Genomic DNA, 21,086 nt, shown 5'->3' on the forward strand with positions numbered 1-21,086 from the left:
CGAAATCAGTGCAACCTAGTCCACAGAACTTACAAATTAGTTAGTTATCTGCTAGCAGATACCTGACTAATCTGTAGATTGCGTGCGTAATGCATGATTTCCAATAACAATATCAATTCAGGTTCCTTAGCTTGCGATGACGGTATTTGTGTTTTTAGAAATACGCATCACTTTGCATTTATCGGTGTTAAATCTCAATTGCCCCAATAATCCAAACGAGTAGGATCTTTCTGCCGAGTTCTTCCACATCTTCCTAAGTGTCCTTCAGTACCCTAGACACCTTCATATCATCTGCAAGGAGTCTTGTGCACGACATAATTCCTTGAGATATCGCTATGAAATCTGAGTTTGTTTTTCTTTTGTTGAAAAGCATTTTTTTTCAGTTAACTATAATCAAATCCAACCATCAAAAGGTAGACAAAAAATCAAATTGAATTTACCTTTTAGCTTTCATATTTGAATTCAAATTTTGCACTATACTAACTATACTATACTAACCCTGGGTTATCGTCAGCTGAGCGAGCTGCGGCAGGTTGAACCCCGGCCCGACAACCAATCAGGGTCTCTCTTCCCATTTCTTGAATACGGATGTAATTCTCTTATTTCTTTCATTTTAATCATCTAATTGACCTATTTCTATATTTTTCCATTTGTTCTGTTTCTTTTTATCTATTTCCTTTTTGATCATTTAAACACTTTTTTAAAAATGGTTTTAACTAAAGGGAACCAGCCATCCGCATATTAAATTGCTCATGTTACTTACGCCTTAAAGCCTTTGAGAGAATTATTTATTTTGGGGAGAACAAACTTAGTCTGCTACACAGCCGTTTTTAGTGTCGTCACGCAACGCTAGTTAGTGGGGAGGAGCGTTGCGTGACGACACTAAAAACGGCTTTGTAGCAGACTAGAACAAACTCGGTCATTCTTCATTTGACATTCAGGCATTGAGAAAACGTTTTAAACGAAGGTCTCAAAGATCGATTACATGTTAGTCTGTTCTTAATTACAAGGCCCATATCGCCCAATGCTGTAAGGTGATTCAAGACAGTCCTGGATACTCAGGACTGGACTGGATTCTACGCTGTAGATTTCAGATTCCAGGTACTGGAATCCGGATTCCCTGTCAGTGGAATTATTGATAGCAGAATTCCGGATTTTTATTAAACCTAAATTAGGGATTCCAAAGCCAAAATTTCCCTGATTCCGGATGATTAAAGGCTGCGAGCAGTCTCTCTTTTCCTTCCGATTTAGTGAGGGTAGTACACGCGCGCACGAGATGCAAGAAAAGAGGCTAGAAACGCGCCTATCCTGTCTCGCGCCTTCAGTCACGCGCGTGGTCATTTGCGTGCCTCGCGCGTTTTGCTCGACAGACTGAGAAAAACGAGAGACTGCTCGTATTCTAAGATGATTACCTTACATGGGGCGCTGGATTGACAAAGTGGTGTCTTATGGAGAGAAGAAAGGGAAGGGATCGGCACTAAGAAGGGAACGGAGACTCACACTCTCCTTAGCTTGCGTAGCTGGCGATTTAGCGGCAGATGCTGTACTTTTTTGGTGGCGGAGCCACGTGAAGATTGAGGGCAAGTCAAGGAGGGATTTTCACCTTTCTCCCTCGCGGTTTCGCCGCTCGCTTCCAGTGGCGGCTTTTCGCCAAGAAAGTACCCCAGGCACAACAATCCCACCAGCTACGCAGGCTACACTCTCCTTCACGCCACTCCATGACTTTGAAACGCCTGGGATAGTAATGAGCTAATGAGATGCAACTGTGAGCATCATCGCACACTAAGGCGATCAAGCGTAACTCAGTTCGATCAGCGACCACAGCTTGGTTTAAAACAGTGAAGGACACTATACACCTATGGAAGAAACAGAGCTTTACTTTGCTTTTGGGTCAAATCTGAGCGCAAGAAAAATGCGGGAACGCGGCACTAGGTTCATCTCTCGCGAAAGCGCAGTGCTTCGAGGATTTCGCGTCGTATTTAGCATATGGAAAGACGATGGCTTTGGTTATGCTAATATTATCCCAGATAAGGAGTCGACCGTTTATGGTGCCTTGTACATCTGTTTAAAAGGAAGTTTAGCCAAGTTAGATGAACACGAAGCAGGGAGGCTTCGGAGAGTGAACGTACAGGTAGAAAGAAAAAGCGGCGAAATCGTGGATGCGACAGCGTATCAAGCTTATGAAAAGTATGTTAAAGAGGGGCTAAAACCGAGCCAAATATATATTAATGAGATACTTGAAGGAGACGATCTTATTCCTAAAGAATATGCTGACTACTTTCGAAACTTCTTGTGTGACAAAACTGAGAAGTAACGACTGACGAAATCTTTTTAATTCAGTCAAAACTTATAGAAAAGTCAAGAGAACATAGAGCTTTGAAGTTTATCGATCCGTGTAATGGATTGACTTATTGTTGTATTTAAATTGCAACATTTTAATCCCGTTCATGTTTTGAGTGGTGAGCTGCTGGGGGTTACTTGGTCAGTTAGGGAAGGACCATTAGAAAAGTGATGGGGGGTGTGGTGGGGGTTTTCTGGCCCGCAAAAACTTTTTTCTGGCCGATTGCCTGTGCAATAACGACCCACAAGAGTCATCGCTCGGCTATATTTCAAAGATTTGCTCTTCTTGAAACGTAATAAGGTAATATAATATTAAAGTAAATCGTTTACGTACCATTGAAGAAAAGTCGCCAAACCTCCAGCAATGCTCTTTTTCTCTCGGTCATCTTTCTGATAAAACTTACGATCAAAACAATGAAAAGCCTCGCCGAGAGGGTCAAAAGCGTTTTCTTTGATCCCTGGTTTACTTAAAATTCCTTAACAAGGCTTGCACTTCTAACGTATTCGCAGAATTGAGGCCCTGCCAGGGGGGGGGGGGGGGGGGGGGGGTTCCCATGTCATTCGTCTGAATTTTAAAACGTCTTGTGTCGGTGTTTATAAATGCTTCACGTCGCTGTCGGAAATTGAACGATAATTCTTTGTCTTTGTCGGAATTTTAGAAAAGGGGGATAGCGATGCGTTGTAAAGAAACCATCACAGTTCTGCAATTTCTCAGTTAAGAAACATTTCACGTATCGAACACCTGACTATTCAAAGGGCCGGAGGGTCCACTGAAGCTCACTGACAAGAGACGTTCTCTGAAGCGCAAGGAAAATTGACGAAAATGACTTCTTCTTGGCATTCAGACTGGTGATAAATTAGCCAAACCACCGTTCTTTGTCACTTATTCTCGGCTGTCACAATTTGGTCGAGGGAGGTTGTTTCTTGTCGCGATTTCATTTTACGCGCTGTCGCTACTTTTTTGGTCATGTCGCTTGTCGGAATTGACCCTGGCAGGGCCTCAGAATTTCTCCTTCGTGAGTTTATCAGATGATAGGTGCATGATGTCACGGACATGCGCAGTACGTTATTCAGCCCTGTCAGTTTACCCGTACAAAACGGCATCGTAGTCATGCAAAGCAACGCACATTACGCACATTTAGGGCCCGAGAAGCATTTTTCAAGTCGGTTTAGTAGCAAACGGGATTCCCGTTTGTGCCGACATTGGGACTAGATTTTAAGGTATAACTAGCGTAATGTGTCGGGCGAGAAAGCGACTAACACTTCAGGTTAAATTTGGGTTAGAATTTTGCTTTGACTTTTTCTTGTTACATGCAATACCTGAATGATAAATTCTCTCTGACATCAAATGTCAGACGAGCTATGTCATAGGGATTTACACGTTTTTTCCGTCAAAAGTGACTTAAAATAAAATTGCCGCCTACCTTCTCCACATAAATGTACACTAAATGTTATATCTAAGAGGAAGGTATAAAGGGAATTTTAGCAGACAAATAGCCTAAAGGACGTTTCTGTATGAGGCAGCAGAATTCCTGTCAAGTTTAAAATAATCGTTTGTTCATTAGAGTAAAGTTCAAGTTAAATGAGTCACCAGTGCGAACAATCCAATAAAAGCGCAGTTTCTGATTATAAGCCCTTACTAATAGTCTCTAGCCAACCCTACCCTACCCTACCTTATACTACTCCCAACCCTACCCTACCCTATACTACTCCCAACCCTACCCTACCTTATACTACTCCCAACCCTACCCTACCCTTATACTACTCCCAACCCTACCCTACCCTTATACTACTCCCAACCCTACCCTACCTTATACTACTCCCAACCCTACCCTACCCTTATACTACTCCCAACCTTACTAAGCACGCACCATATCTAGTTCAATCACACACATAATATAGGGAACGCCTTTGAAGGGTTTTTTTATTAATTATTTTTGCTGAAAGCGTTTTATCCCAGGCAAGATCAGGCGGAAGGGCATCAATCTCAGCTCTCTATGTAAGTTTAGAACCCTTTTTATAATATCGACATTGACATTGGGGACGAAATCGTAATGTATATATTTTGGCACATCCATTTACCAAGACGCAAATCTTTTTAAACGCCTCCCTATTATTAGACTATGAGTAGTCCCCATTTTTCCTCAGGTATAGTAGAGCGAGCGAAACGCAACCGCGCGTGAAACTCACTCCACGCTCTCTACCGCTGCGTCTCGCCTTTCCTCGCGTGGTGAGATTTTCACGTGCGCTCGCGTTTCGTTCGCTCTAGTCTCTCTGAGGAAAAATGGGGACTTTTCGTAGTCTACCCTATTATTGACTCTGGACATAAAAGAGGTCCCTCTCAAAACTTAAAAGAAATTAACACACACCCTTGTGGTTTAATGGATCTTTTACGGTATAGTTCAGTTTAAGGGTAGGAAGGTCGTCCCCTTATTCATTGTCAAAACTTCCTTTGTGCCCCTTTGAGATTAATTAACTAGGAACCTCAAACGGGCATAGAGACGGGGAACGTATTGATTTTCAAGGAATATATGTCAAATATTTCACGTGAAAAAAAATATTCTGGAACTGAGGGAGGTTGTCCATTTTAATCATGCAAAGATTGTGTTGAGGGCTTGTGAAGCTCGCTAGGCTTTGAAACAAGAGGACCAAGACTCTGTTCTTTCTCTTTAAGATAGCAGTTTAATCTTCAACAGCTACTTACAACAACTCTACAATTTCTACTAGCTTACACAGCGAATTAAATAACCAAATTGTAGACTTAGTTGGGTTAGCTGACAGGAAGAGTTTCTATTGAATATCTTATCGCCTATATTGCAACAGGTTTGCTATAGTTAGATAAGCCTACACAGCCGCAAGCAACAAGTATCAAAGAACAAGTTAAATGCTAACAGTGAAACTGCCCAGAAGGACTAAACATACAAAACAGGAACTCGATTGTGGGTAAAACTCAAGGTCAGCGGTACTCCTCAAACAAGCCTATTTCAAAGAAACAAAACTAAGCTTAACAAACACTTCAAATGGATAATACTAGACAAAAAAGCCAGAAACTAACCATGTGGGGAAAGACACTGAATCTCTGAGTCTCTAAGTCTAGAGAAGTCTATAAACTGTTTATGACGAAGCCAGCAAAATCTTAAAAATAGCAAAACTGAAAAACAAAACTAAAGGCAACTACCTCATAACAATTGCAACTGGTTTGTGTGCTTTCATATTTGCTGGAGGCTGAATTATTTATAACAGGTAGATAAAGATACAGAAAAACCTCTATTAACTGGACACCAGCGCATTCCCAGAGCTCCTGACGTTTGATAGGTGAAGTCGCAATAACGGAATGAGACAATATGAAAACCACAGGATTCTGCTTTACCTGGTATACGACCCGTCTCTCAAAACTGCGGGAAACGTTTCAGGCCCAAACATAATTTTTCAAGTTTGTTTTCTAGCAATTGCGATTAGCTTTTTAGACAAACTAACCCAATTTATTTCTCCATTTTATAGCCGGTACTTCGCTAAAAATATATAAAAGTGCTAGAAATCCGATTTCTTTTAATGAACTAAGTTCACGTAAAATAGTCTTTCGGGAGTTTCGAGAAATGCAGACCCGTGATATAAACGTAGATCCGTGATTTAAAAGCCGGAAGCAGCGCGAGAAAAACCCCTGGTATCCATTGCTTGCTTTAACAGTGACGTCTTACCTCATGTATGAGTATTTTATGTAAACCACTGCTGATTGGCACTAAGAAGGTTAGGAGGGTAATGTAGTGCCGCAAACATTAACAACTCTTACTAAGAGCATGCTCTTATAGTCAAAAACGTAAAACAAACGAATTACCGGTATGTTCACAAATATTACATAATAACTTGTGCCCTACAAGTGAAACATAATTAGCCGAGACGATTGTTATTAAATCAGTTCAATTGCTACACCTGCTACACTTGCTACACTTTGCTACTTGCTACGCTTGCTCATCTTGCTACACCTGCTACGCTTACTACACTTGCTGCAATTGCTACGCTTGCTTCGTTTGCCGTTACACTTGCTACGCGTGCTATACGTTTGCAATTTTTGCTTGCTACACTTCCTACCGGCGCTTGCTACACTTGTTACTCTTGCTACGCTTTCTACTCTTGCTACACTCGTCACACTTGTTACGTTTGCTACGCTTGAGGGTGCTGCGATACACTTGCTGCGCTTGCTACAGTACGTTTGGTATGCTTGCTTCTCTTGCTACGTTTGCTTGCTACACTTCTTGCCCCTGCTATGTTGGGTACGCTTGCTACATTCAACAGGTGGTGTCAATAGACAACCCTATCAGAAACTTTCTACATTGTCTCATGAGGAATCCTATTTATTTTTTATTTTATCTAAGTTGACTATTTAGTTCAATTTTCCGTTTTGTTTAAAAAACTATAACCAAGATTTCGATCAGCCAACCAGGACACCGCTTCACTGAGGTATACGACATTTGTACTGGCCAGTGTTTTATGACCTTACGTAAGAAGGTATACGTTCCTAGTCAGCAGTACAATTAAGTTCCACATCACTGCTGGTGGATTCCGTCTTAATTTCTATAGGTACAATTTAGGCGAGGTGTAAAACGCATCCTCTATACAAATGTATAAAATGTATAATTAAAGGTCACGTAGACTTAAATCAAACCAATCTAGACACTAATAGACTTAAACCAATCTACCAAAAGAATTAAAAACTACAACTGTGTTCATAATATAACAGTAAAGAGCTATATTAAATTGCTAGTCTAAAGTGCCTCTGTCCCATGTGGTATCGATGAAAATAGCCGAAATTGACTACTGATTCCCGATATCTTTCAGGCGACTATAAAAAAAGTTTCAAGTGCACATGACTGGTCGCAAAATAAGCTACGAAACCTACACTGTAAATTTCAAACTACGCAAAATATTAACAGCATACAATTTTCTCTTCCGGATAAAGTGTTCCTGTCGTTGCGAGGAACGCTCCACCTCGTAATTGTGACAAAATTAGAAACTGACTTCACCCTCAGATAGTTAGGAACTGCTTCACTGCATTCTTCATCATACCTATACAACAACAACGACAACAGGAAAAGCAAAGTTAGCAAGCTAACAAAAGGAAAGGATAGTGACCTCATCTGGCGAGGCATAAAATTTTGACAACTGACTTTTAAGAGTGTGCTCGATTGATCGTACCCCGGAATAAGAATACGCAAAAGTTTTGATGCAAACCTCTTCTATACCGTAATTTCTGAACCATCTAAAGTTTACATAGATCAAAATACTTTATTTCAAGCAGTTTTGTAGAATGAAAGACAGAACAAGTGATTTCTGGCGAGGTTACTCCATTAATTTATTTTTAATTAAGACGCGGAATACGGTGAATCGAACACGCCCTAAATTTATAAGAGCAAAGGGTCACATTAAAACTCGTAACTTCAACCAATGATTAGACTTATTGTAGATTCAAAGAAACTTGCATACCATAAATTCTTAAATAAGCCTTCCTCTCTAATAAGCTCCCCTTTTAAGAGGAAAATCATTTAACCTCCTCCTCTCTTTCAAGTCTCTTCTCCCTATTCTTATACAATAGACATATGATAGATGTGTTAATTTATCACGACTCTAACACTTCATGTGAACTGATTATCGGGTATGGTTTATTCATGAGCTGCAAGTTTCGATTTGATTTGGATCCTCGGCTGATCATAACCTCCAACTTCATGTCCCTGAGATTTTTCACTTTGCTCTAGTTCTTTATGGGGAAATGATATTACAATCTTCGCTTCATTAAATAACCCCCTCCTCCCTCTCAAACGTTCTCGAAATGAGTAAACCCCCCGGAAAGCCAATAAAGGATTTACCATATCTAGAGACTTTCCTAAGCGACCACCTTCCGTAAAATAAGCGACCGGAAATTTGATCTTCGCATTTTGAGTCGTCGCTTACGTCAGGTTCGACTGTAAGTTACAGTGGAACGAACTCAGACAGGGCACACTTCGAAATGTGAAAAAATCATGCGACTTGAAATAAATTTTCTAGTGTTTAACGGCCAAAAGAACTACCCATGTCAGACTCCATTGTTGTTGTGAACCTGACCTGTGATTGGCAGATTGAGGCTACGTGGCACCGGTTGAGTTCGTTGCTCAATAAAAGGACATAAACAACAATTCCTTGTTGAAATGACGTTTCCTAAAGCACGTCTTAATATTATCCAAGGTTTAAATATATCCTAAAATACCTTGCTATTTATTGGATGCCCTCAAAATCGAGCGTTACGTCGTCACCAATGAGAACAAACGGAGCCCAGTATTTCACTGCGTTAAAGCGGTCAGATTCTCTCATGGATTTCATGGCTTTATTCAGAGACTCACTGGCACTTCGTCCATGGACTAGTTGTTGGTAGAAAACTTTCATAAACTCCATAGTAGCTTCGTCGTCGATCGCCCACAAGGACACCAGAACAGAGCGAGCACCAGCACCTAAAAATGCCCGTGCAATACCGACCACACCCTCAGATTTGACTTCTCCCCGGGCACTATGACAACAACTGAGTACAACAAGTCTTGCCCTAATCTGCGCCTTTAAAACATCTTTCATAGTTAAGAGATAGTCCTCCCTGGCTGGATTCACGGATGAACGTGTTGTGTTTGGGGCCAAGGCAATTTCTCCTGTTTCCATTTTACCGTGAGCAGCAATGTGCACCAAAGCAACCGAGGAGATACGTGTTAACACTTCACCTTTTGTTGCATGCTTTCCAACGAGAGGTTCAGTTTGAAGTATTTCCCCAATCATCTTCACTTCCTTTTCCGCCCACGCTAACTGCTCTAGCCTCATTCCTTCATAAACTACCTCCTGTACCCACGGATCGCCGACGAGAAGAGCGCCAGTCTTGCTGTGCCAATCTGCTGGACAGTTTTGGATTAATCGCAGAGTAGAAAGTGAGGGAAGTAGGCGAATTCTAAAAGTTTCGCAGAGGTACTTAGATTTCAAGTCAATGAAAGCAGCATAAGGGGCCAAACAAAGAGGTCCTTGTGGAACAACCACAACCTCATCGCCTTGGAGTAAGTCTCTTATAGGGTCCATAACAACTTTGTAAAATGTTTGTAATGACTTTGGCTCAAAAGATGAGGAATGAGACCTTGGCTGACTGGATCTTTTTTCTGCTAACTTTTTATCGCTTGGGTTCCTTAATGAACGATCTTCACAGTTAACATCAGCTCTCACACCCATTTTTTCAAGTGCAGTCTCCAGTAGAGACTGAAAATAGGTTTTGACGGAAATATCGATCTGAGTTTTCCTAGTTTTGATTTCGTTTCCTTTCTTGTTCACCCAGAGAACTATTCCTTCCTCGTTAATACCTATAAAAGCTGTATCTGATGGTAGGTAATTAAGAATGTCAGGTGTTGCTGCAGAGAATGTTCCTATTTCTCGAGACAACCCTTTAAACCCATACTTGAACTCCAGAAGATCATTTAAAGCTTGGGCACGTCCATGATCAGCAGTTAAAAGTGCCTCGACGACTTTCCCTTGCTTAAACTGTAGCCCCCAGAGCCTCAAATTAACCTTATCATACGTACTCCCAAGACTAATCTTCCATTCGTCATTAGATATGAGATTTCCCCTGATATAGTCGAAGGCAATGACACTGTTTTTATAACAGTAAATGGCTGTCTGGAAATCTCCAAGACTGTCATAGGCGTTGCCAAGATTACAGTACGCTCTTCCTTCTCCTGCCCTGTCTCCCACTTCTTTGCAAATTTTGAGGGCTCGTTCATGGTACTCTATGGCTTTCTGGAAATCTCCAATACTGTCATAAGCGTTGCCAAGATTACAGTACGCTCTTCCTTCTCCTGCCCTGTCTCCCACTTCTTTGGAAATTTTGAGGTCTCGTTCATGGTACTCTATGGCTTTCTGGAAATCTTCAAGATTTTTAAAAGCAATGCCAAGATTACAGTACGCTCTTCCTTCTCCTGCCCTGTCTCCCACTTCTCTGGAAATTTTGAGGTCTCGTTCATGGTACTCTATGGCTTTCTGGAAATCTCCAAGACCGCGATAGGCGTTGCCAAGATTACAGTACGCTCTTCCTTCTCCTGCCCTGTCTCCCACTTCTTTAGAAATTTTGAGGTCTCGTTCATGGTACTCTATGGCTTTCTGGAAATCTCCAAGACTGTGATAAGCGTTGCCAAGATTACCGTGCGCTTTTCCTTCTCCTGCCCTGTCTCCCACTTCTTTAGAAATTTTGAGGTGTCGTTCATGGTACTCTGTGGCTTTCTGGAAATCTCCAAGACTGTCATAGGCGTTGCCAAGATTACAGTACGCTCTTCCTTCTCCTGCCCTGTCTCCCACTTCTTTGCAAATTTTGAGGTTTCGTTCTTGGTACTCTATGGCTTTCTGGAAATCTCCAAGACTGTGATAGGCATTGCCAAGATTACAGTACGTTTTTCCTTCTCCTGCCCTGTCTCCCACTTCTTTGCAAATTTTGAGGGCTCGTTCATGGTACTCTATGGCTTTCTGGAAATCTCCAAGACTGTGATAGGCGTTGCCAAGATTACAGTACGCTCTTCCTTCTCCTGCCCTGTCTCCCACTTCTTTGCAAATTTTGAGGTCTCGTTCATGGTACTCTATGGCTTTCTGGAAATCTCCAAGACTGTGATAAGCGTTGCCAAGATTACAGTACGCTCTTCCTTCTCCTGCCCTGTCTCCCACTTCTTTGGAAATTTTGAGGTTTCGTTCTTGGTACTCTATGGCTTTCTGGAAATCTCCAACACTAAGATTGGCGTTGCCAAGATTACCGTACGCTTTTCCTTCTCCTACCCTGTCTCCCACTTCTTTGCAAATTTTGAGGTCTCGTTCATGGTACTCTATGGCTTTCTGGAAATCTCCAAGACTGTGATAGGCGTTGGCAAGATTACAGTACGCTATTCCTTCTCCTGCCCTGTCTCCCACTTCTTTGGAAATTTTGAGGTCTCGTTCATGGTACTCTATGGCTTTCTGGAAATCTCCAAGACTGTGATAGGCGTTGCCAAGATTACAGTACGCTTTTGCTTCTCCTGCCCTGTATCCCAATCCTTTGGAAATTTTGAGGTATCGTTCATGGTACTCTATGGCGTTCTGGAAATCTTTAAAGGTAACATAGGCGTCGCCAATAGTACTATTCCCTTTTTCTTCCTCTGTCCTCTCCCCAACTTCATCGGCAATCTTGTTCGTATTTCCAAGATTACAGGTGGCCTCTGTTTGTCCTTTGGAGGCCATTCCACTAACAAATTGGAGATAAAATCTACGTACTGCTTTTCCCGAAGATAGTTTTAATTGTCACATTTTTTGCTTGCCTTGCTATTTCAGCTCTTCTGAAAAAAAAGTGTAGATATGTTGTGGTTTTTTTTTCGTTGATACCCTTTCTCTATATGTAAGATAACGTGCGATAACGAAAATGAAAAGTAAAATTAAAAGATTGAGTAAAAGCTTATTTATTAGCTCTTTTATTATTCGTTTTTGTCCATGATCACAGTCGCATTTGGTTTGCCACAAATAGTGATCGTTCTACTTGTTTTTTATCGTTGTGTCATGTGACTTGATAAACTGGGGTCTTCCCCTAAAAAAAGGAAAAAGACATTCTTTTTGGTGATCAGTGATCGAAATGAAAAAGAAACCAGATTTACCATTGTTTAAACATGGTATATATTATCTATCTAGACGTTGTACATTCATCAACCCTCCATTGAAAATACTAAAGCTTTTGGCAACAAACTACAAATCGGGCCAGTAGGAATATTCAGAAAAGTCAAATTTCGGAAAGTGAACTTATTTCTAAGGTTTAAAATTAAGTATTTTTGACCGTGCAACTTTAAAAAATTATATCTCTGCTGTTATTTACAGTTCCATTTCAAGCTATACCTCATTGGAAAGGGCAAAAAATAAACTTTCAGAAAAAAAATATTTCGGTCTCAGAGAACCCATAATATTCTGCACAAAAAAAATAAACAAGGCATATTTCTAGATAATTATTTTTAAAAAAATTAAAGAGTGTAATTTTGCAAGGAAAGTTGTATATTTTATGTAATACAGTACAACTAATTTTTTTTCTTCAATTTCTCAGTAAAACAGCCCGAATATCGGTCGAAAATATAGAGCGGCTAACAATTTTCTACAAATTTATTTTGTGACCCTATCGGATTATGCAAATGAGGTCAGAGGTAATTAGCATAGCGAAACTAGATACTTTAGCGTCACTTTGTGGCCTGATATTGACCTTCGAAAGACGCTTTATTTTTTAGTTTCTCGGTGAGATATCGAGTTAAAAACAAGCAAACATGAATTCACTGATATAAGTCATCAAAATAAGCAAGGCTTTGAAGGCAAAAAGCTCCGCGGGACGGATTTCACTGCGTTTCAACAAAATGTGTGCCAGACTATGGCCTACTCGGCGAGTTAGAAGCAAAGATTCTTACTGTTTTATTACCTCTATTTTCGCGTTTATTTCGCTTGTTATCCTCCAGAATCCTCCAAAATAATTTGATTGACTTGTATTTGGTCAAAATTCGTCGATAAAAGCTTTCATTCTTGGCAAAAGCCGCGACAAAATTCTTCCCGACGGAAGCGCCGTTTTCACTAGATTTGAAAAAATTGTTGCGTGAAGCTCAAAACTCCCCAGGGCCTGGAACTTGGCACATAATTGGCTAAATCAATTGACTTCCTGTGGGCCAAATTTGGAGGCAATCGGAAGTAACACAATTTTTTGCGAGTGTTGGTCGCGTCATCGATCAAAAGTGGTCGAAATGTTCACGTTCGGAAGAGAAAGGGTTAAAATACGTTCGGAAGACAATGAGTTAAATCTCTTTCTAGCGGAATACAAATGTGCAGCAAATGAAAAAAATATATATATTTCTATACCACCAGTTATTTTAAGCTTGTGGAATTTCAGAAAATTATAATTATGGTTCATATAAAATACGAAAGGCCCCCCTGACTCTTTGCCCTGCTCGGTTTCACCTTAACAGCGATGGTCAGGAAAAATGGAGAACAATCTTATTTCGTGGCAGGAGTTAAAAAATGAATTTGTCCATAGATAGCTTTTAGGTAGATAAGAAACCTAACGGTAGATTGTTTCCGCCAGAAGCCTTTTATTTGCGGTTTTCGAGGTCGGAGTCTCAGACGGCCCCAAATTTTTTACCTGAAATTCCCTAACATCAACTTTCCTCGTGTGTGCAAAGGAAGGCGCATGGAGAACAACTCGGTACGTGTAAAAACCTTGGGAGTGTTTGTTTTTTTACTTTCTATTTTCCTTAGCTAGTATAGCCCTCTTAAGTTGACGTCTTTGAATTTCTTTGGTCATGTCACTTACGAAGATTGCAAGTTCTTTTCAAATACTGTGTCCCGTCCGAGGATGAGCCGTTTTAGAAAGATTTCTGTACACAGCTTTCCCTTATAATTTAACACAAGTGATAAATATGACTCTTCTGCACAGCCTTTTTTTTGTGTCGTCACACAATGCAGTCACTAAAAACGGCTGTGTAGCAGACTACTATGAGTACGGACATGTATGCATAATAAATCAGTGAAAGGGCTGAGATGAAATCTTACAGTCCCCTGCGAACTAAAAGATCAAAGACAACTGGCGGCTTATTAAAAAGAGACATGCTTTGACAAAAGTTTCCGTGAGATAAATGACCAAATGCCGTTCTAAGGTAAGGAACCGTGGAGTTCTAGTATAACTTTAGCTAATGCAATGCCTACCTCAGTTATAAATTCCCAAGTAGTCTTGATAGTTCGCTTGATTTGTCACGACGAAAAAGTCTACGAAGAAGTAATATTTTGCAAAACAAGTCAGTATAAAAGTCAATTGCATTTTCCTTCACATAATAAAAACCGGACTTGCACAAAACTTACCTATAAGCAACAATCAACCCTTCTAATAAGAAGACTGATTAAACCTACGTGATTTTTCCCTTTCTTTAGCTCTCACTTTCATTTTGATCAAATTACGTCAACAAAAGTGACGTAAGTGCTTCCAGAAATAGCTCTCGAAATGCAGCCATCCAAGGAAAATTTGAAAATAATAAATCATATGAGGGATTAGCCTGAGGGAGTAAAAACGACAAAAAGCAATCGTCTGAAATTCCGGCTAATGAGGGGTCAAATTAGATCTAATATACAGTTATGTCTTTTGGTGGTAAGCTTTCCTTGACAGCCAGATGTTTCTCTCGCAGAACTCTCGCCTGCTACTATTTTTGCAACCTTTTACGTGCTTCGAAGCCATACGTCACGTGATTAGTGTCGAATCATGACCGTCGAATCATGTCTGAAAATCCGGGAAGCGATGAAATCAGCAGTAATAAAGAAAGCCGCTCAATAGAGGTTTAATTTCCCGTTATTTTCTACAAGTATTTCGGGACTTTGATTACTGGCCGCTTAATGGAAGGGGTGGCGAATGGTTCTTCAAAAACTCTGGTCCCCCAGAAAATTTTGAACTTAGGGTCTCGGAAATGCCATCTCCTGGTTTTTCTGCGGGGCATTTTCAACAAATAATGCGGCAAAAATGCAGTAGAAAGTTGTACAAAAACAATGACGATTGGTCACAAGCAAAGGGCGAGGCGTCGACCCTTAAGACGGACAAACTCCGTTACCAGCCTGCCAATACACGTTCTTATATTTATGTATATAAGGGATTGCTAGGGAGCTTAATCTTTCGTCCGTCATCGTACTTCGCAGAGGAGATTTTAGTCTCTTCATGCTACTGAAGCTACGTTCGGCAGTGCATGTAGACGTTGTTTAGTTGTCTTGTTAATTACGTTGAAGTAATCGTGTATCGATTTTCGAGCCATATGTGTGTACTTTGTCTCACGAAACACACGAAAACACTACAGAAGCAAGTGATCACGCTCCTTAAGTCGCAGAAATATTCATAGGATTATCTAACAGTTTCTTCGGAAAATCAATCACTGGGGCTTCACTGTTTGACCTCACAAGTATATTCCTAATATCCGTTGACGGCAAATGCGTTTTTTTTCTGAAGCCACACGTTATGGCATAGTAACCTCTCCTTCAAGAATACCTGCGGGCTGGGAAAACTGGTGAGGCTGACTGACCTTGAGGGAGGGGTACATGAATTGTTTTTCCTATTTTTGCTTACCACTCAAATGCATTTTGCCATTATTAGTGGCCGTCACTGAATGATTGATGCTTGGATAATGGGAATTCTAATAAAAAAGCCAGTATAATGTGAAAATATGAAATTATTAGCCCGCAAATTTAATGAGAAAAAATTTTTTCTCAGATCTCAGCTGTACGCACGGGCGTACGTGCGTATACGGACGCTACGCCCCTGGACGACTTTTCCTCTATTTCCGTTTCCTCCATGGTTTTAACGCATGAACGTTTCCACTCAACTAGCTTCAACTGAGTTCAAACACAGCCGCGCATTCTTTTTGACGACTTCCAGACAAATGTAAGTGACAGCGCGTCAGTCACAAAAAAATCAAAGGCAAACGACCAAGTGTAACCTCCTGACCGGAAATTAGGTCATGGCCAGGAAAATAATAGAGTTTATTGACTGTTGACAGGTTTACAACAAAAGCCTCCTTCGTAAGACTTTTGTACAAGCTAATTCTAGCTCATTGTCATATCTTCTCATAGCTCTGAACCAAATCTGGGGCTCGAATTTTAAGAGTCTAAACGTCTCGCGCTCGCACTCAAAACACCTTGAAGTCTCGGTCTCGCAATCTAAAAATTCAAAATGTCTCGGGCTCGCAAAGAAAAACGTTAGTCTCGCCGTCTCGCAAAGTCTCGCATTTACCATTCGCCACCCCTAATGGAGGATGGCCGCTTAATTACAGAGTGGGATGATAACCATGTATGCATAATAAATCAGTGAAAGGGCTGAGAGGAAATCCTACATGATGGGATGAGAAAAAGTCCCCCGCGAACTGAAAGATCATACAACACGGCCTTATTAAACAGAGACATGCTTTGACAAAAGTTTCCGCGAGGTAAATAACGAAATGCGCGCCGTTCTAAGGTAAAGGAACCGAGGAGTTCTAGTATATTAAACTTCAGCTAATGCAATGCCTACCTCAGTATTAAATTCCCGAGGAGTCTTGATAGTTCGCTTGATTTGTCACGACGAAAAAGTCTACGAGGAGATCGTAGTTACTAAAACATGGAACGACCTAAAACCACCTAAAACCACCTAAAACCATCTACAACCACCTAAAACCACCTACAACCACCTCAAAAAATTCAACAACCACCTACAACCATCTACAACCACCTCAAAAACATCTACAACCACTCGCAAACAATCTAAAACCATCTAAAACAAGGTATAAATGTCTGAAATAGTTTCACACAAATGTATTGATTGCTTATTTTTTTTGTTAAGAAAAGGGAGATGTTACGTATATGGTTGTTTTTACCATATTTAGCTGTTTGTAAGTTTATGTAACTAGGATGCATCTTACATGAAGTAGGCATTAAAAGCATGGCATCTTGCAAGGTTGTCGCGCTGTGTTAAACCGAACACGTGCAAAGCGGCGGAAATCGCTGCTACAAGGTCACTGAATGCTCAGCTTTTCTTTCTCATGCAACATACAAAGCGTTCTATAAAAAAGATCCCACCTATTGAGATTACTGCATCATGACCATTTTCACTGGCATGCATCATCGCTCACCTTATTAATTAACATACTTGCAGTAGGTCAAAGTAGTTGACCTGAGCTTTTTATTTTATTTTATTTTACGTTGTTGTATTGAATCGCCACTATAGGTATTGTATTTCATTGTAAACACAACAGTAAAATACATTCATACATTCAAAGCCTGAATCCAATATTAAAAATTTTAAATTTAAATACTTCAAATACGCCACAAAGCTTGTTTAAGCCCTTTCCTCCTAACCAATTGGCCACAAAGGCACAATCTTTTCCACGAAAATCCTCTAACACCGCGTCCCCTACGCCAAAGATTTTACATGAAATCGAGGGTGCAGTTCAAATTCCCAACCCCTAAAGCATGGGGATCAAATTCCCCACCCACTGGAAGACTCTGATAATCAAATTCCCTCCTCCCCGGGACGGCAAAGGTGTCAAATGCCCGGGGTATGCCCGGGGGGGGGGGGGGGGGGCATGTTGAAGCTTCGATTTGACCGATACATTTTGAGTATTTTAAATTTGAGGAATGATCAAAACATAGGAAAATATGAAAATATTGCGGAATGGCGTTTACTCCTAGCAAAAAAAGTCCAAGTGAACACTGCATGAGTATGTTGTGGGAAGGAGGTGATTTATAAATGTGAACTGCATAGCACAGTTAAGTGAACGTACGTGCAAAAAATGTTTTACCAAGTTTACAACATTAGGTGCAGCTAGTTGACTAATTTGAAATGCATTGTCACGGCCTGCTAGTGAAGGGCTTCAAAAATGTCTGATGTCGATCTATTAAAAAAAAAAAAGTCGCTGAGTTTTCATGTCTTCTTCGAAAATATTGGAGCTAAAAACTCGTCTGTGTATAGACTGTAAAGTCACATATCGTAATATACTTTGTTTTCAAAAGAGTTATTAATCAATTTCTAATTTTGTCTTGCCTTCTCTTGTTTAAGCAACCTACCCACCAAAAGGTGTTGTCATTCTGGTACCCTGGGCACCAGAGATTATTGTCTTGTGTGTGGCGGGAATCTTCCAAAGGCCGAAGATACGAGCGGCAGAGCCGCGAGAAAAAAACTCTTTTTGCGCGTGGCACTATGAATGAAGACATGACAGAAACCGGAAACCGAGGAAGAAGTCTCTGGCAAACAGGGAATCATTCTGGTTTTAGTTAAATAGCGGGCCCGACCTTTCCATGATTTTTTTTCTTTGGGTTTCACTTTGAATGAATTTTTTGGGGGGACATTTTTTGATTTTTTTTTTTTGTTTCTTCCCCACCTCCCCGTCCCCCATCACTTTTCTAATAGTCCGTCCTTTATCAAATAGGTGGTTTTCATGCAATCTCGGGAGACACAAATAACAATGGTGAAATGAACAAATGCTGGTGGACACATGACAAAGCGAGATAATGAGCGATCTTTTGTTTACCGTCCACCAGCATGGCGGCGATGACGTAACGTGAAAACCACCTATAAATAAACATGAGGAAAAATTGCAACGTGGTCTACCTGTGGTATCTCACACTATGACAATATGGAAGGGAAGGAACTGTATTTTGCTTTTGCCTCAAATCTAAGTGAAAGAAAAATGAAAGAACGTGGAGCAAAATTCACTTCTCGTGAGAGCGCAGTGCTTCGCGGATATCGCTTTGTCTTCAACACCAACTGGAAAGATGATGGTTTTGGTTACGCTAATATCACCCCAGACGAAGGTTCCGCGGTTCATGGCGCTTTATACATCTGCGAGAAGGGAAGCATGTGTAAAATGGATCACGAGCACATTCATGAAGGCAATCGTTTCCACCGAGTGATCGTTAAAGTGGAAAAGAGAAACGGGGAAGTTGTAGATGCGATTGCGTACGAAGCGAATAAGGAATGTGTCAAAGGTGGGTTGAAGCCAAGCGAAATTTATCTCAATGAAATACTTGAAGGGGGAGATCTTCTTCCAAAGGAGTACGCAGCATACTTACGAAACTTGAAGGGTTAAGAATAAAAGGAGATAAATGAGGACAAAAGGAGAACACAAAAGACTTCGCAGAAAGAACGAAATCAGCAGTTGGGTGCCACACAGACCTTCATTTGGTTGTCACGCAACCTTTCCCGTGCTTGTCACGCGAACATCCTACTACGCAACGACCCCAAAGAACAAAGAAACCAAAAAACAGGGAGTACGCCTGCCTATTTGCCCAGGATGTGCCACATAAGAGTAATACTTTGCATAAATAAAAGACTGATCTCTGAGTGGCAAAGTCTAGAATAGGATGATATGAGAAAAAAAAATGGATAAATAAGTTGCATTTTTCTTAGTTTTTCCGACATGAAATAAAGTTTATCCCAATTTTCATTGTAAGGAACTCTTTAATACTTAGTATTACACTTTTTGTGTTTACTGTGTTACACCCACTGAGGATAATATTAATATTGTAATCCAGACAACAGCCTTGTGGGAAAGTTTCTGAGGATCCAAATAACAGTTAGGTAGGGCTGGTACTAGTAAGATTTCAAGTTGCTGGGTATATGCAATTTATAGTAGGTGGTGGGGAATTAAACAATTAGCTAGGAAGATTGGTGGGTTTTCTTTTTTTTTGTTCCTTATAAAAGTAGCCGGTGATCATGCTCATAGTAGGAGGCCATGGCAGAAATCCCTGGCCCCCAGCCCTTGGTGCCAGTCCTGAGTAAGGGCAAGCTTCTTAACAACAATATCCTCATCCTTAAGACTGGTTTCTTTTAAGGTGATTCCATAGTAAAAGAACCTAACATAGATTTTAGCTAAAACTTGGTACACTGATGTAACAAGTCAAGAAGATGATAAAAAAGTAATAAAAAGTGGGGGTCACCGTGCTCGTTTTGACGTCACAATGCTGACAAATACGGCTATTTAGGACCCTTTTACAAAAACCGCGGGCAGCGCAAAACTAGACAAAAAGGGGAGATTTTTTCGATGATGCATGTGACATCACACAGAATTTGACTTTAATGTATTGTTTATCCACTTACGTACCAGAAAAATGCCTTTTAATGCCCTTGTTTTTACTTAACGCTCCAAAGTAGAATTAAATTGGACGCGCGCTTTTCGACCCGTGATGGCTCAATCCGTACAATTTAGTAAAATTGCCAAAAAACTGAACATAGATTTGTGCCAATTTTTTTCTCATCGAAAGGAAGCACTGTCCTTATTAAAATCATGAAATAAAACATGGGGGTCACCGTACTCGTTTTTACGGTAGAGCTGCAGAAAGTGTGCACCAAACGCATTTTCTCCGATTTTTGAGAGAGGACTGGGGCGAGTTTCAAAATAGAATGTATGTGAAAGGGGGAAGAAAGTATTAAAAAATCCGTTTTTACAGAATTTACATCGAGATATCACATTTAGGACACAATGTGATAAAGAAAGTGTTTAAATGAAAATCAAAGTGAGTAAGCACAAGTTAAACATCCACTATCGAGGTTCTCCGAGAGGAGGTCGAACTCAGCAACACGCGTACTGCTTACGTTATGCACATTCCCAACACATTGAGTCTCACCTCGGCAAGAAACAACAACAAGCAAAAATTCCAATAGCGTTTCTCTTCGGTCAACTTCATTTTAATAATATTACTCCACATGCTCTTTTTTACGGCGGCCATCTTGTTATGCGCAGTAAGAGATGCGCAGTGCAAAACTAGGGAATCACCTTAAGGCTAGAGGCTGGAAAATCCTGAAGTACTGGACTGATTGCTAAACAATGCACAAGTACACCTTGGCTAGGGATAATAATCAAAATTAATAATAACAATAATATTATAATCACCTGTTGATTAACTTTAATTTAAGTAATATATAAATTACGAGTGTGAAGGCTTCATCGGGGTATCCGAACACCGAGAAACAAATAAAAGCATGAGGCTGAAGGCCGAGTGCTGTTATTGTTTAGAGGTGTCTGAATACCCCGACGAAGCATGAGTTTTTGGTATAGCTTCTTAAATGAGTGGCTGACTATTTTATTATTCATTATTGTTGTTGCAATTAATTTATTAAACAATACCTATAGAATGTGGTAAGAACCGTTTGGATGGAATGTGTCATTTGAGAATCATCCAACTTAATTTAGTGTTTATCATAATTTATTCAG

The 21,086-nt window shown here is 40.4% G+C and overlaps 3 protein-coding genes across 3 annotated transcripts in view; 1 reads left to right on the top strand and 2 right to left on the bottom strand.

The window, feature by feature from the left end:
- The window catches only part of LOC140923399 (uncharacterized), a 224,262-nt gene extending 210,127 nt beyond the window's left edge, over positions 1-14,135 (bottom strand). Inside the window, exon 1 of the mRNA XM_073373490.1 lies at positions 14,074-14,135. The gene's annotated coding sequence lies outside the window, so the exon portion shown is untranslated. The remainder of the gene's footprint in view (positions 1-14,073) is intronic.
- LOC140922329 (uncharacterized) lies at positions 1,859-2,314 on the top strand. The gene has a single exon (XM_073372321.1). It carries the CDS (start codon positions 1,859-1,861, stop codon positions 2,312-2,314), a length of 456 nt encoding a protein of 151 aa, XP_073228422.1.
- LOC140922331 (uncharacterized) lies at positions 5,000-11,592 on the bottom strand. The gene is made up of 2 exons (XM_073372322.1): positions 8,579-11,592; positions 5,000-7,404 (listed from the first exon to the last, which is right to left on the bottom strand). Exon 1 carries the CDS (start codon positions 11,590-11,592, stop codon positions 8,587-8,589), a length of 3,006 nt encoding a protein of 1,001 aa, XP_073228423.1. The 3' UTR covers positions 5,000-7,404; positions 8,579-8,586.
- Positions 14,136-21,086: the final 6,951 nt, after the last annotated feature.

This window comes from Porites lutea, chromosome 13 (assembly GCF_958299795.1).
Source record: "Porites lutea chromosome 13, jaPorLute2.1, whole genome shotgun sequence".
NCBI classification, from domain to species: Eukaryota; Metazoa; Cnidaria; class Anthozoa; order Scleractinia; family Poritidae; genus Porites; species Porites lutea.

Excerpts from the sequence above, each read along its gene's own strand:
- LOC140922329 (XM_073372321.1), top strand. The coding sequence starts at position 1,859 with ATGGAAGAAACAGAGCTTTACTTTGCTTTTGGGTCAAATCTGAGCGCA.
- LOC140922331 (XM_073372322.1), bottom strand. The coding sequence starts at position 11,592 with ATGGCCTCCAAAGGACAAACAGAGGCCACCTGTAATCTTGGAAATACG.